General features: G+C 33.4%; 1 protein-coding gene across 1 annotated transcript in view; it reads left to right on the top strand.

Moving 5' to 3' along the window:
- Positions 1 to 3,678: 3,678 nt before the first annotated feature.
- Positions 3,679 to 13,136, top strand: part of LOC107284592 — a 14,490-nt gene continuing 5,032 nt past the window's right edge. The window contains exons 1-5 of the mRNA XM_015812680.1: positions 3,679 to 3,722; positions 3,823 to 3,863; positions 7,238 to 7,921; positions 9,301 to 9,326; positions 11,521 to 11,648. Of these exons, the coding sequence (XP_015668166.1) occupies positions 7,259 to 7,921; positions 9,301 to 9,326; positions 11,521 to 11,648 (817 nt within the window). The 5' untranslated portion in view covers positions 3,679 to 3,722; positions 3,823 to 3,863; positions 7,238 to 7,258. The remainder of the gene's footprint in view (positions 3,723 to 3,822; positions 3,864 to 7,237; positions 7,922 to 9,300; positions 9,327 to 11,520; positions 11,649 to 13,136) is intronic.

Here is a 13,136-nt window from a genome sequence, read left to right as displayed (position 1 = left end):
TCTGACTTAGTTATGTGTCCCTCTTTCCACTTTCTATACTTGTCCTTTTTATCTTTCAATTTATCAGAGAGTTCTTTGTGCAGCCATGCTGGTTTCTTTTGAGAGCTGTTATTTTTCCTCTTTGTTGGTATTGTGCTAGACTGGGCTTTTATTATCTCACTTTTCAAAATTTCCCAAGCATCTTGAGTTGTTTTCCCCTTGAGGATTCTCATCTATGGAATCCTTCCCAAACCCTCTCTAAGTTTATTGAAATTAGCTCTCTTGAAGACTCTAGTTTGACTGTGTTCTAGTGCTTGTGCTTCCATAATGTTGAATTCCAATATTGCATGATCACTTCCTCCCAAGGTTCCTATGGCTTCAACACCTTCTATCATTTCATTTCTGTTAGTGAGAATTAGATCCAAAATGGCTAATCCCCTAGTTCCCTTCTCTACTTTTTGGGAGACAAAGTTGTCTGCTAGGTTTGTCAGGAATCTGTTTGATCTTCCACTTGGTGCAGAGTTTGTGTCCCAGTTGATGTCAGGGTAGTTAAAGTCCCCCGTTACTATTGTGATGTGCTTCCTACATACCTTAGTTAGCTGACTAGCAAAAAGTTCATCTATTTCCTCTGTTTGGTTGGGTGGCCTATAGTATACACCTATGGCAATGTCATTTTCCCCCTTTTTATATTGACCTAAATTCATTCAAGACAGTTTTCATCATTGTTGTGCTCTATGGGTTACAATTTAAATAATTTAAACAATTGAGAGAATCAGTCCTAAGATTAAAACAACAATATTTTTCAATAGTGCCTTTATTACATTTGCTGAAGAATAATAAACATTCTGATAAAATCAGAACAATTTTAATGCACTATTCTACTGAGACAGTAGTATGAAAATAATTCAAAATGCAACTTATAAATATGTTTTATATGATATTAAAATATTATTCCATTAAAGGACTGCTATGCAATACTAAGAAAAGGGGAAACACTTATTTCATTGTTAGCCCACTAGACTAAGATTCAATTTGTTCTAGAGGAAATCCTGATTTTACTGAATTCAGTTAAAATTGTAAGCATTTATTCTGTAAAGAAACTTGACAAGTTGTTTGATTTAAAATAATGTTATATTATTAAAATTACGTTAAATATATTTGGAAATAAGACATAAATGGCAGATTTACTGTACTTATCTCTGTTTTTGGAGAATATTTTCTTTGGTGCTACATTAAAAAAAGAGAGGATTATATATTTAAATCGGTAGAAAGGGTCCTTTTCCTTTCACCATCTCTTCCCATTGAAAATATATCTGAAAAATCGCTTCAATTATTTTCATATATAAACATAAGAGTAAAGAATAATAAATGCATACAAGCCACTTTTAATTTTCATAGTTACTCTAAATTTGTAGGTGCCATACTTCTGTTTTCCTTTAGCTTTTCATAATTGCCTTGAAGAGATGCCAGATTAGTTTTTAACTCTACAGTGATGAATATCTAAACACAAGGCAAGAGGAGCCAATTCTTAAAATAATAAAAACTCATTGATTCGGCTGTTATATCACTGTACTGTAAGTAAACAACTGTAGCTGATTATATTGTATCTGGTAGCTAAGATAGTATTTTCATATTTTTAAAAAAGAATAGTTTTTGTACTTTCACATTTCCAGGAGTGGAAAGATGCAGTCCCCAAGTCTCACAAGGCCCCTAATGCTATGTGACTTCAGAGTCCTCCCCCAAATCAAAATTGCAGAATTGCTAAAAACCACAACATAGTTTCTGCTGTTTTGAGACAGAAAAGATATTTTTAAAGAATGAAGATGCAAATAAACACAGAACAAGACATCCTTGCTTTCTTCCTAAAACCCCGTTATGACTATGGGACCTAGCTGATCAATAAGCTCTCCAAAGTCAGTCCATCTCCCTGCTATTTTCTTACTGCAGCCAATCAGGTATATTAAATAAGAGAAAATTAATGTAATGTATCTGGCTGTTGCAATGTCCATAATGTATTGATGAATTAACTAAATTCGTGGAAAAAATGGATAGTGATTATTACTATCAAAAACAATTCCATTATCAGGAAGAATAAAATAATTCCAAACATTAAAACCAGGGCTTTTTTTCTCATAGAATGCCCAGAACGGAGTTCCGGCACCTTTTTTGGATGGAATCTTGTAGGGTGGCCAAGGCGGGTTGCATGACATGTGTGAGTTCCAGCATCTTTTTTTTTTTAGAAAAAAAGCACTGATTAAAACTGTACTAAATACATTGTAATTGAAATGATATTCATGTGAGCTTTCTATTCCTACCAGATTCCAACATATCTATTATTTTTCACATAATAGATAAAAATTTGAATCCAAAGGAGGTATGTGGGACACTATTTATTATTAATGCAGATCTCCAACATATAGACATTTAGATTCTTAGGAGGCATTTAGTTAACCACAAGAATGTAGTAGACATTTGACAACATTTCCAGTGGTATCCTAGGAGAGAAGAGCAGGGAAGATGATCAAGACCTGAAAAAATCCTTATGAATAATACTGGAGGCATTGAAAATGTTTAGCCCAGAGAACTGAAACTATGGATATACATATAACTTGGATCCAAGCATCTAAAAAGCTGTCATGTAGAAATATTGATAGATATTTCACAGTTGTTCCAGAACACAGAACAAGAAAAATAAATTGTTTAAATTACAGGGAGCTATAGTTTGGTTGGACATCAGGGGAGGAAAAATTCTAAACATGGAACAAACTGGATTCTACTTGGCTGAAGGTCTTTAAAGACAGATTGGCTAGCTAAATCTGTATTAATGGATACTTGTATTGGGCAAAGATTAGACTAGATGATTTTTAAGTATATTCAAACCCTTACATTTTATGATAATAAAATAATAAACACCGCTCCCAAAGGCCCTAATATAACATCTTAAGTGTTCTGAATTAATAAGAACATTATCACAACCAAAAAGTTATGAGATATTCTTGTATTATCAAAAACCATCTTTCTTTCCAACCCATCCAGAAAGTTCTTTCTGGCCTCAGAATGTCAGAACAATGGAATGGGAAGAATCTTTGGGTTGAAAAATTAATGGATCTTCTGAAATCAAAAGCTCCTGAATCTCTAAAATGTCCCCAAACTGACTGCATCCTATACCTACTTTGGTAAAAACCCTCTCTTCCTCTACTTCCTCACTTCTGCTCCCAACCGGAACCCAGGAAAGTCTTGAGTTTCCAAAGGCTGTGATATCAAAATCTTCTGATCAGGTAGGATTAATCTGACCAAAAGGACAGTAAAAAGAGATGTATTACTATCTTGGTGCTATAAGACAGCAAAAAAAAAAAACATGGTAGAAGACAGATCAGTCTGTTTAAATTGTACATTTATTCATAGATAAATAACACACTGTCTATCAAATCTACTCTAGCAATGTTTCTTGGTTTTTTATATCTATTTATTCTCTAGGCAGATACCTGAAAACGGATGAAAATAAGAAACTGAGAAGTAAAACAATTAAAGGAACATGTCTATAGGGCACATATTATGAGTAATGTGCTGAAATAGATCATGTTACCTTCTGTAAACTAGCTTGTTACCACTTCCCTTTTCACTGTTGTGATTTAAAAAAATCCCTTAGAAACATACAAAGAGGTCAAACAAGTTTTTTTATTGTTGCTTTCAGAAAGAAGGCTAGTGAAGCCAAACAATAAAGCACTGCAGTTACATTTCAGGTAACTATACTAAACTCATCCACATTAACAGGTAGTGAAACTTACTGGAGGATTCAGGAGTCTTTGAAGAAAATTTCTTGTAATGTGTTTTTTTCTGCAGGAGAAGACAACTCTGAAATAGCTTGTTCTGCTGTTTAAAGTGTAAGTAATGAACTAAAGGACCATAAATTATCTTTTCTAGAAATTTTACCTTCTGCTATTATTTATAAAAATGTTAATTAGGTGTGCATTTTTTTTCCTGTTTAATTTTAAAGTGGCTTTGAAAGACAGTGAAATTAAAATATTTTAAGGTGATGTGCAGTGTGATTTTATGAACGTTGTATTCAGTGGTGGGATTCAGATATGTGAACAACTGGTTCTCTGTGTGGATGCTGCTTCCAAAAATCCATTCTGGGCCTGGGCAACAAAAAATTAGCTACTGGTTCTGCCGAACTGGTGTGAATTGGCTGAATCCCACCACTGGTTGTATTCTCTGTTGCTTGTATAAAACATACACACGTGATATGTTGTCCAAGGGTCAGCCTGACGTGTTTTGTATCAAACAAGCTTGCCAAACCCTTAAGTTTATGGAAGTGCAAGAAATCTTTAGAAGGTAAACGAACCATCTGGGTTTTATGCAATAGAAGTTACTGTTTATGGGATTGTAAACTATTGGTTTACATTCAGTAAACTGAAACAATCCAAGCAGGGTGAATAATCTATGTACTATAGATCTTTTCGCCGCGCCCTCAAGACATGGCTTTTTCAGCAAGCGGGTCTGGCCTAGGGAGAATTTTAAATAGGGACAATTTTAATTAGAATTTTAATGGTAACACAGCGGTAAATATTTGTTTTTAATTGGTTTTTATTGGGGATAGTGTTTGTATCGTTTTAATATGCTGTAAGCCGCCCTGAGTCCTGTTGGGAGAAGGGCGGCATATAAGTTCAATAAAATAAATAAAATAAATAAATACAGTAATATGAAATCGGCATCACAGCAGCACTCCAGCAATCAAAGACTGGACTGGGAATCCCAAAATTTATTTTGTGTGCCAGGAATCTTACTGAAAAATTTCACAAAACTGGTGATCAAAAATGATTGCATGATTTCACACCATTGTAATGAGGAGTATTGAGTGCAGTGATATTTAACATAGTTAAAAATAAATGAAAATAAAAGCCCACTTCTTTCCCCAAAAAATTATTAAACTGAAAAGCACAACTTTATTTGTGTGTTCCTTTGTCCCATCTACTTTTCATCGTTGATGGAAGCCCATTCTCCTCAAGAAGTATTTAATACGGCCCTGTGGTCAGAGACTGCCTATTCACGATAGATATTTATAAATATTCCTTAGAAATATTTGTGAATGAGAACCTTAGGAAGATATTGCATTGGGGTAGTTTATTACCAAGAACTCTCAAAGATTGGTGGAGATGGCAAAATTAACTGCTTTAACTAGGAATAAAAAAAAACTGCTGGGAAACCACTTTAGGTCAAAAGAGAAAAAAATAAAACTTTGATTTTGAGTTTTGATGATTAAGTAGGCCATGGTTGTAGAAATGGCTAGTATTAGTTATTTTAGATAAATAAAAAATTAACATTATAACTATATTACCAAAAGAAGTTGGAAGTCGTTGCTTTTTGTTTTCTGCTTTTCTTTATTTTTCCTCACTTTACGTACATTTTCCCTTTCCTTCACCTCCTTTCCTCTTCCCCTATTTTTTCATTGTCTTTATTTATATTTGCTTTTATATTAAGAAAAAACTTTTAGTAACAAATATTTTTTTAAAAAATGGTTCCCCAAGAAATGTAAAAATTTGTGATTTTTTCCCAACTTTTTATGTCCAATTTATTTAGTTGTTCAATTTCCATGGATGCCCATCTCAGACAATTACCCTTATAATAATAATTTCCATAAAATACTGCTCCCCTTGATTTCTGGAGAGTAATTTCACAGTAGACAATAATAAATTGTGTTATTAATTTTTCAATATATTTACTGGATTTATATTCTACTTCAATTGATGCCACCTTTGAATGGTTTACATACTCTATTTTCATAAATAAAATTAAAATTATATAAATATTAATTATTTAACATTCTACTACAGCTCACATTTTCATGACAGATATCAGTAAAATAAATTCATTTCAAACAACCTTCAAATTATAAGAAGTCATGGTTAACCACATCTCTATATCCCCAGAGTCTTCAGGAAAAGCCAGTTTTAATGGCCTTTCTAATTCCAGCTGGGTAGGAGTCCAAAAGATTTACACAGGAAGTTACAGAATGCTGTTCCAAGGAAGGAGGGCCTTGATTAAAAATGTCTACCTGATCTGGACAAGCAGAAACAATTGGGAGAACGTAGTCCTGAAGACATCCAAGACCCCAACCGTTTTTTCTCAAATTTGCATAGTTTTTATTATCCATTTTCAAATAGTCATAAAAATGTACAATCACCAAAATAAAGAACAAAAACACACAAATAAACATATAAATAAAAACAATCTGTAATTACAAGTATATGAAGTTCATCTGATTTTTTTTAAGTCTTTAAAAGGGAAAATTGAACCTGGAACAGCTTTAGAAGTGGCAACGAGTACTCAAAGCAAACTGGTTCCCAATGCAACTTTTGAAGTAGAGATGTTACATCAGAATTCATGAAGTCTAATCACTATTCTGGAGCAGCTCCAGCTTCAGAAAGGATTTCAAGTGCAACCCATGTAGAGTGCATTGCAATAGTCCAAGTGAGATACAACCAAGGCATGTGTGAATGAGGGGAAAGTCTACCACTCCATAATTATTCCTACAGATGAAATTTTACAAGGGTGTATTTGCTACAGCTACCAGCTGAAATTCACTTAAGAACCCCAAGTTATTTTCTGACATATAATTTTTATTAAATAAATTTTAAGAGTATAAAAGCAATACAAATTTTGAAAAAAAATATAAAGTTTAAAAGTAAATAAAGAAATAGAGAAGAAAGAAAATAAAAAGTTATGAAGAAGCTGCTTCTGATTTTCTTAACAGTAGCTAAGTCCATTTATACTTTACTTTCTCTCTCTAAGGTTACAACATAATTTCCTTCTTTATATAGTTTATACTTTCTAATCATCAAATCCATAAATCATAAATTCATTTTTTTCTTTTATCAGCAAAAAATCCATAAGAGGCTTCCAGTCACTAATAAATGTGATTATTGTCCTTTCTCTAATCACACAAGTCAATTTTGCCTTCTTTGCTAATTCTTTCATCTTCATTAGTTTTTCCTCCACTGTGGATATTTCAGAACCTTTCCATTTTTGTGAATATAATATCTTGCAGCAGTTATAAGCCAGTTTGTCACAGAAGGAATCATGCTTCATCTTATCCAGAATTAAAGATATGATAGCAACAGTTGTAAAGAGTTCTTCGTGAAAAATTATTAAGCATTATCCAACATTTTGAAAATAAATGATAAAATCTAGTTTTAAAATAATTGATGTTGATTATGCAATTGAAAACATTGCTCTTATTTCTATCCTATGACTATAGATTTATGCTCCATGATCTAGAATGGAAAATATGGACAGTGGATCTTCTCTGGACATGGATAAAGTAATCAACATGAATGAACAGTGCCATATATTTAAGGAGACTGAGCTTTGGAAAGAAAATGTGGATTTATTAGAAAAGAGTGACTTGGGAAATACTATGTCCTCTTCCCATGAAATGTCAGCCCCAATAAACACAGGAATAAAATTGGGCCCTGATAGCCTTACCAGGAGGCGGGGCCTGACTGGTAAGTTGCATCTGCTGAATGTGGAGCATGATAGTGCTGACAATCCCCCATATCTATTTGATAGGCATGCTCCAAGTAGGATTTCTACTTCTCCAACCTTGAGGAGGCTAAGAAAGAACACATCATCAGTTTCTCAAATATCTCCACTCCAGGACAGTGTTGAGAACATAGGAACAGACAAACAGATGCCACTAGTTGACATTTTTCTTTCTATGCATCCAGAACTTCCTTCACACCCTCAGCACTGTTCTCTCCCATCATCCTCTGGTATTTACTCAAATACAGTGATCCAAATACAACACTCTACATCAGTTAACCCCACAGCGAATCTATTGGATCATAAACATGATTTCAGTGATACTCAAACAGTGCAAAACAGTAGAGAGAACAACTCTTCTCCAGAATATGAAGGAAAGGATTCTCAGCAATATAGCCAGGTAAGTAATGCAAAAAATAATAATCATTTTTTCTTTTCTAAATTGGCATACTTTAGAATTGTTCAGCTGAGAGTCTCATACAATAAATCATTATTACTCTTAGATTTAAAAGGAATTTAGTATTGTTTGACAGCCTATTTCAGCCTGCCTCAACCTGAAATCCCACAAATATGTTGAAACGTGTCTTCCATCTCAACCAGTTAGCATGTTTTTTTTTATAACTGAACACTTCTGTACACTTCTGAAGGGCACCAATTTGGACATCCTTATCTAGTCATTTCCCAATTAAGCTTGCATAGCTTAACTTAATTACTAAGCCTGGAATCATTAGTTTAGGCTGAAAATCAAATAATTTATATTACATGATTGAAACAGTTAAGTTGGTGCTAATCTTCAACCCTCATCATCAACCATCATAGCCAATGTCAAAGAATGCTAGGAGACAGGCAGTAGAGTCCAGAGGACCATTCAGACTCCAGTCACGTGTTAAGCAGTAGAGAGCTATTAGAACTGTCCAAAATTAATTTGTTTTTAAATAAAAAAAACTGTTTGCATAAATGGATTGTAAAGAATCTAGGAATTTAGAGTGCCATATTCATTTTCTGGCATGATTGTTCAGAGCAGGAAACACAAATCCAATCAAGCATTTATCATGCAGTATGGTTTATTAAATGACCTGAATTCCAAAGGTTTCAATTGCCACCTAAACCTGAGTGAGAAAAATTATACGGGAGTTTTGATTCCATCATGAAATAGTTTGAACAGACTGAACAGTCCTATGATTATGGAAAAATGTTTTGCAATATCATTATCAGTTTCCTCAGCCTTGCTACTTCTCAGTCAAAGATGATAGAATTATTTTTTTTCAATTGATTCCAATGAAAGAGAAATTATTATGCTATCCACTGTGTTGGTGTACTCTATCATGCAAGCTGTGGCCCTTAAATATGCCCCTGGAAAACCTCATTTTCCTTCTTGTTGGTGGCAGGCTTAACACCTACCACACTTGCTATATATATAAAAGAATAGACAAAATTTTTCTCTAGTTGTGAATATGCTGTCACATTGGCAAAAAAGCATTTACTCTATTTACTAGTGCCACTAAGCTAACCAAATGGCAGCTTATAGATTGTCCTCTTAATTGGAGTATATTGTTGCTTGAACATAACATAGAAAAGATGGTCACCCATCGTGCTTGTGGGCCTCTTGAATCCAACTAGCTGGTTATGGAATGCTGGACTAAATATCTTCCTGGCCTGATTTGTAGGCCTTAGGTGAATATGGTCTACATTCAATTTGATCCATTCTGAAATTCCATTTTTCATGTGAAATGCAGTCATTAACTATAAGAACTAACACTCAATGCCTTATTTTCTCAGGCCTTGGATTTACATAAATCTAATAGGTATGTATAAATTTAATCTTGCTATTTTAAAATCAACATAATATTCCCATTTTATTTCATGTTAAGAAGTAAGAGTGATATATTCACTGCATCTAACAAAATAATTTCTGTTTAAATATAAATGGCCATATTTTAAATGTTCCACCACTGAGTTGTTTAAACTTGCTCTTTTAACAACAGGTACTTCATGTTTGCATATTAGTTCAGACATGCCCAGCTATATTTATCTTTTCATTTTGTATTGTTAGAAGTAGCTGCACAACTGCTTGAAATTGTTAACAGAGTTGAAACAACCCAATGTAAAAAAAGACTACTGTAATATATCTTTCTCCAAGTTTTTTTTTTAATCCTTGAATTACCAAATTGAAAATATATCTACAATTCAGATTACCTTTTCCTAACCTAATGCCTTTTGGATGTATTGGACTTCAGGTCCCTTAATCCCTAAACAGATGGTCAATATTGAGGAAGATTATTATAGCAATTCTGCACAAGGCACTACACAAAGTCCATGTTGCTACAGATTCATCAAACATAGATTGATTCCTAAAATGTAAAATAATGTTAATGAATATTAAGCCATCAAAAATTAATCATCCATATTCCCTTTATTTTACCTATTAATGACAGAAAAACAAATACCGGTAGATTTTTCAAAATAGATCAACAATTCTTCAGTTATTTGTTGTTTGCAAGTATAACTGTCTTGAAAAATAAAATTACCAATTATATTGGTAGGATCTATTCCTTGCTTTCCGAACACAATAATCCCTTCTCCCCTCCTCTTTTGTTACCTGTAGATAATATTGTTCAATTTTATGATTTTTTTTGTATAAAAACATTACAACCAGGATCATCCTATTAGGAAGGATGAAGTTGTTGTCACAAGGAGCAGATTGCATATGGTAGCAAACTGTTCAGGTTTTCTTTTTCACTTGTGATTGTTCTATTCTATTCTAAATATGTGATGGATCTTTCATCCTCAAGAGAACATATAACTTGGCTTGTTTGAATAAAACCAACCTTGAATTTGAGCAGGAAAGAAGTGATCTGATTTGGGTGATTAATTCTTTGGCCTGATCTTGCAGAACAGAGTTAGGCAGAATCATGCTCTCTGGAATCAAACGACATGATAACTTTTTCAGATTTTGTGCAGAATAAATTAAAATATGCAAACTATAGTGATTATACTAATCTTGTTGCGCTAGATTTATCAAACTCTTTGATTGATTCAATGATTTCTGGTAAGACCTAGAAGGGAAAACTATAATAAAACATGTTATGTAGACATGTTTTGAGTTTATCATAACCCGTTTGAAATTTTAAAACACCATTATATAACAGAGATTGTAATATCTCCGTATGGCTAAAGTGAAATACAATGCATTTTTGTTTTTATGAACAGTATTGACAATAAGACAATTTACTGAGTTCTAAAATTATTTTCATTAAATAGTTCCTTAGGTCATTATTCATACCCTTATTCTTGCAAAGGTAAAATAAGGTTCAAATTTTCAGAAACAGCACAAAATCTAAAAGGAGTAGGATATATGTAAGTAAATCTTTGCATTTGAGTACTGAATGAATGTGTCAGCATTGCATCCAAGCTGATTCATTAATTAGCCATATGGCTCTTTCAGGCTCTTTCATATATATCACAAGACAATCAGAAAATAGAAAACCAGATTGACATGGTTCATTGTCATAAGCCATTGTTTCTTAGCTTGCAAGGAGACTCCACAACAGTAGGAACAAAACTGTTACGGAGAAGCTGCTATTTAAACATGCAAAATGCATGTATTATATATCTGTATTAATGGTACTTGTATTTACTCAGTAGAAAAGTTTATATTTGTGTTCGTAAAATATGAGATGAAAATCAATGCAAGTCAGCCTTACAATGAACCTAGATGTATTAGGACTGAGATGACATGGCTGCTATATGATAGCAAAGCTAAATTGTTTGACCAACGTTATTTTCTCTGCAAAGGTTCCTCTAGGTCAGCCACCCCACAATGTTGATTGGGTAAATGGCTATATATTATTGTACAAGGTTGCTTGTTTGCTTCAAACTATGAATGTTGGGACCCTTGGTAAAAACGAAGTTGAGGGGCGCATTTTCTCCCTTCTTTAATAACAACTTTCTTGGAAGTAATTAACCACCCTGTTTTTGTTTTCCTTGTAAACTATACAGGTCAACTGTCCGCAGGCATAGCTCAGTGGTAGTGAGTTTGCCTGGATTTGAGATGTTCCCTGGAGACTTGTTGATATCAGACAGTGCAGCACAATTCCTATACCAATCAACATCACTGCAAAACTCAGGTCAGGGAGGAAAAATTGTGAATTGAGTTTTTAACTAAAATAACTTCTGTGGTTTTTTTTTTTTTTTTAGAATAAATTTTTATTAATTTTTCATTAAAAAACAAAAACATAATTTTTTTTATCACAATATCAACCAAAAAAAGAATCAAAACCAATCAATACATTCACGGATGTGTCCGGTGTCCCCCTCCCGCACCACCCTCTCACTTACCTACACCTTCCTCCTCCCATCCTACCTCCACTCCTCCTTCCTCCCTCTTCCTACCTCCCTTTCTCCCTCAACCATCCCGCCAGTGCAGTTGGGGTATCACCGGACACCTCCTTAAAAAGAAAAAACATACATATGTATACATACAAATCTATAATACCAACCTACCCCCTTTCCCCCCTCCCCCCCCCAGGACTTCCCAAAGCTAATCTAGGAAATACATACATAATCTTCCAAATCTAATCAAAACTACTCATTATTACTACACACTAGTACAAAGTTTCTGTGACTCTAAAATAACATTAAAATACAACAAAAGAAAAAAGAAAAAAAATTTTTTAAGTTATATTATATAATATACCTATTTTTATTCTAAGTTTTTAATCAAAAGCTACATAATAATTTTTTAGTTCATACTTTCTCTGAATATAATCTATCCATCTTCTCCACATTGAGATAAATTTATCCTGAGAATGATCCTTCAGGTACGCGGATATTTTTGCCATCTCTGCAAAATATGATACTTTCTGTCTCCAATCATCCATGGTTGGTAATATCTTTTTTTTCCAATTTTGAGCAACTAATGTCCTTGCTGCTGTCATTTCTTTTTGATCCAAATTATCCATGATACCCAATAGAAATAACTGCGGTGTAAATTTTATCTTTTTCTTAAAATTCTGTTGAATATTCCACCAAATCTTAATCCCAAAAGCTTTAACATCCCTACATGTCCACCAAATGTGATAATAAGTAGCATCCATACTACCACATCTCCAACATTTTGGTTGCAGATTCAGATACATGCAAGACAATTTTTGAGGATCTAAATGCCATCTATAAAACATTTTGTAGAAATTTTCCCTTAAATTCTGTGCTTGAGTGAACTTGACATTTCTTACCCAAATTTTCTCCCAAGTTTCCAAATTAATTGGTTCTTGGATATTTTGAGCCCATTTAATCATACAATCTTTAACCAATTCCGTTTCCGAATCAAATTCTATCAAAACACTATATATTCTCCTAATATGGGCTCTACTTTGATCTTTAATCTGTTTTATCAAGTTCACATCTTCTACCATTAAACCCAATTTTTGGTCTATATGCCATCTCTCAACAAGTTGAAGATGTATCAACCAGGACTGGAGTACCTTATCCTGTTTTAACTCTTCCAATGATTTAATTTGCCAGTCCTGTCCTCTTAACCTAAGTAGCTCTTTATAAACAATACCTTGTAATTTTACTCCCCTTACTATTCCTTGTATTGCATGTTCCGGAATAGC

The sequence above is a fragment of the Protobothrops mucrosquamatus genome, unplaced genomic scaffold (genome assembly GCF_001527695.2).
Source record: "Protobothrops mucrosquamatus isolate PMUCROS unplaced genomic scaffold, P.Mucros_1.0 scaffold_65, whole genome shotgun sequence".
Classification (NCBI taxonomy): Eukaryota; Metazoa; Chordata; class Lepidosauria; order Squamata; family Viperidae; genus Protobothrops; species Protobothrops mucrosquamatus.
This window is presented reverse-complemented; position numbering and strand designations above follow the sequence as displayed.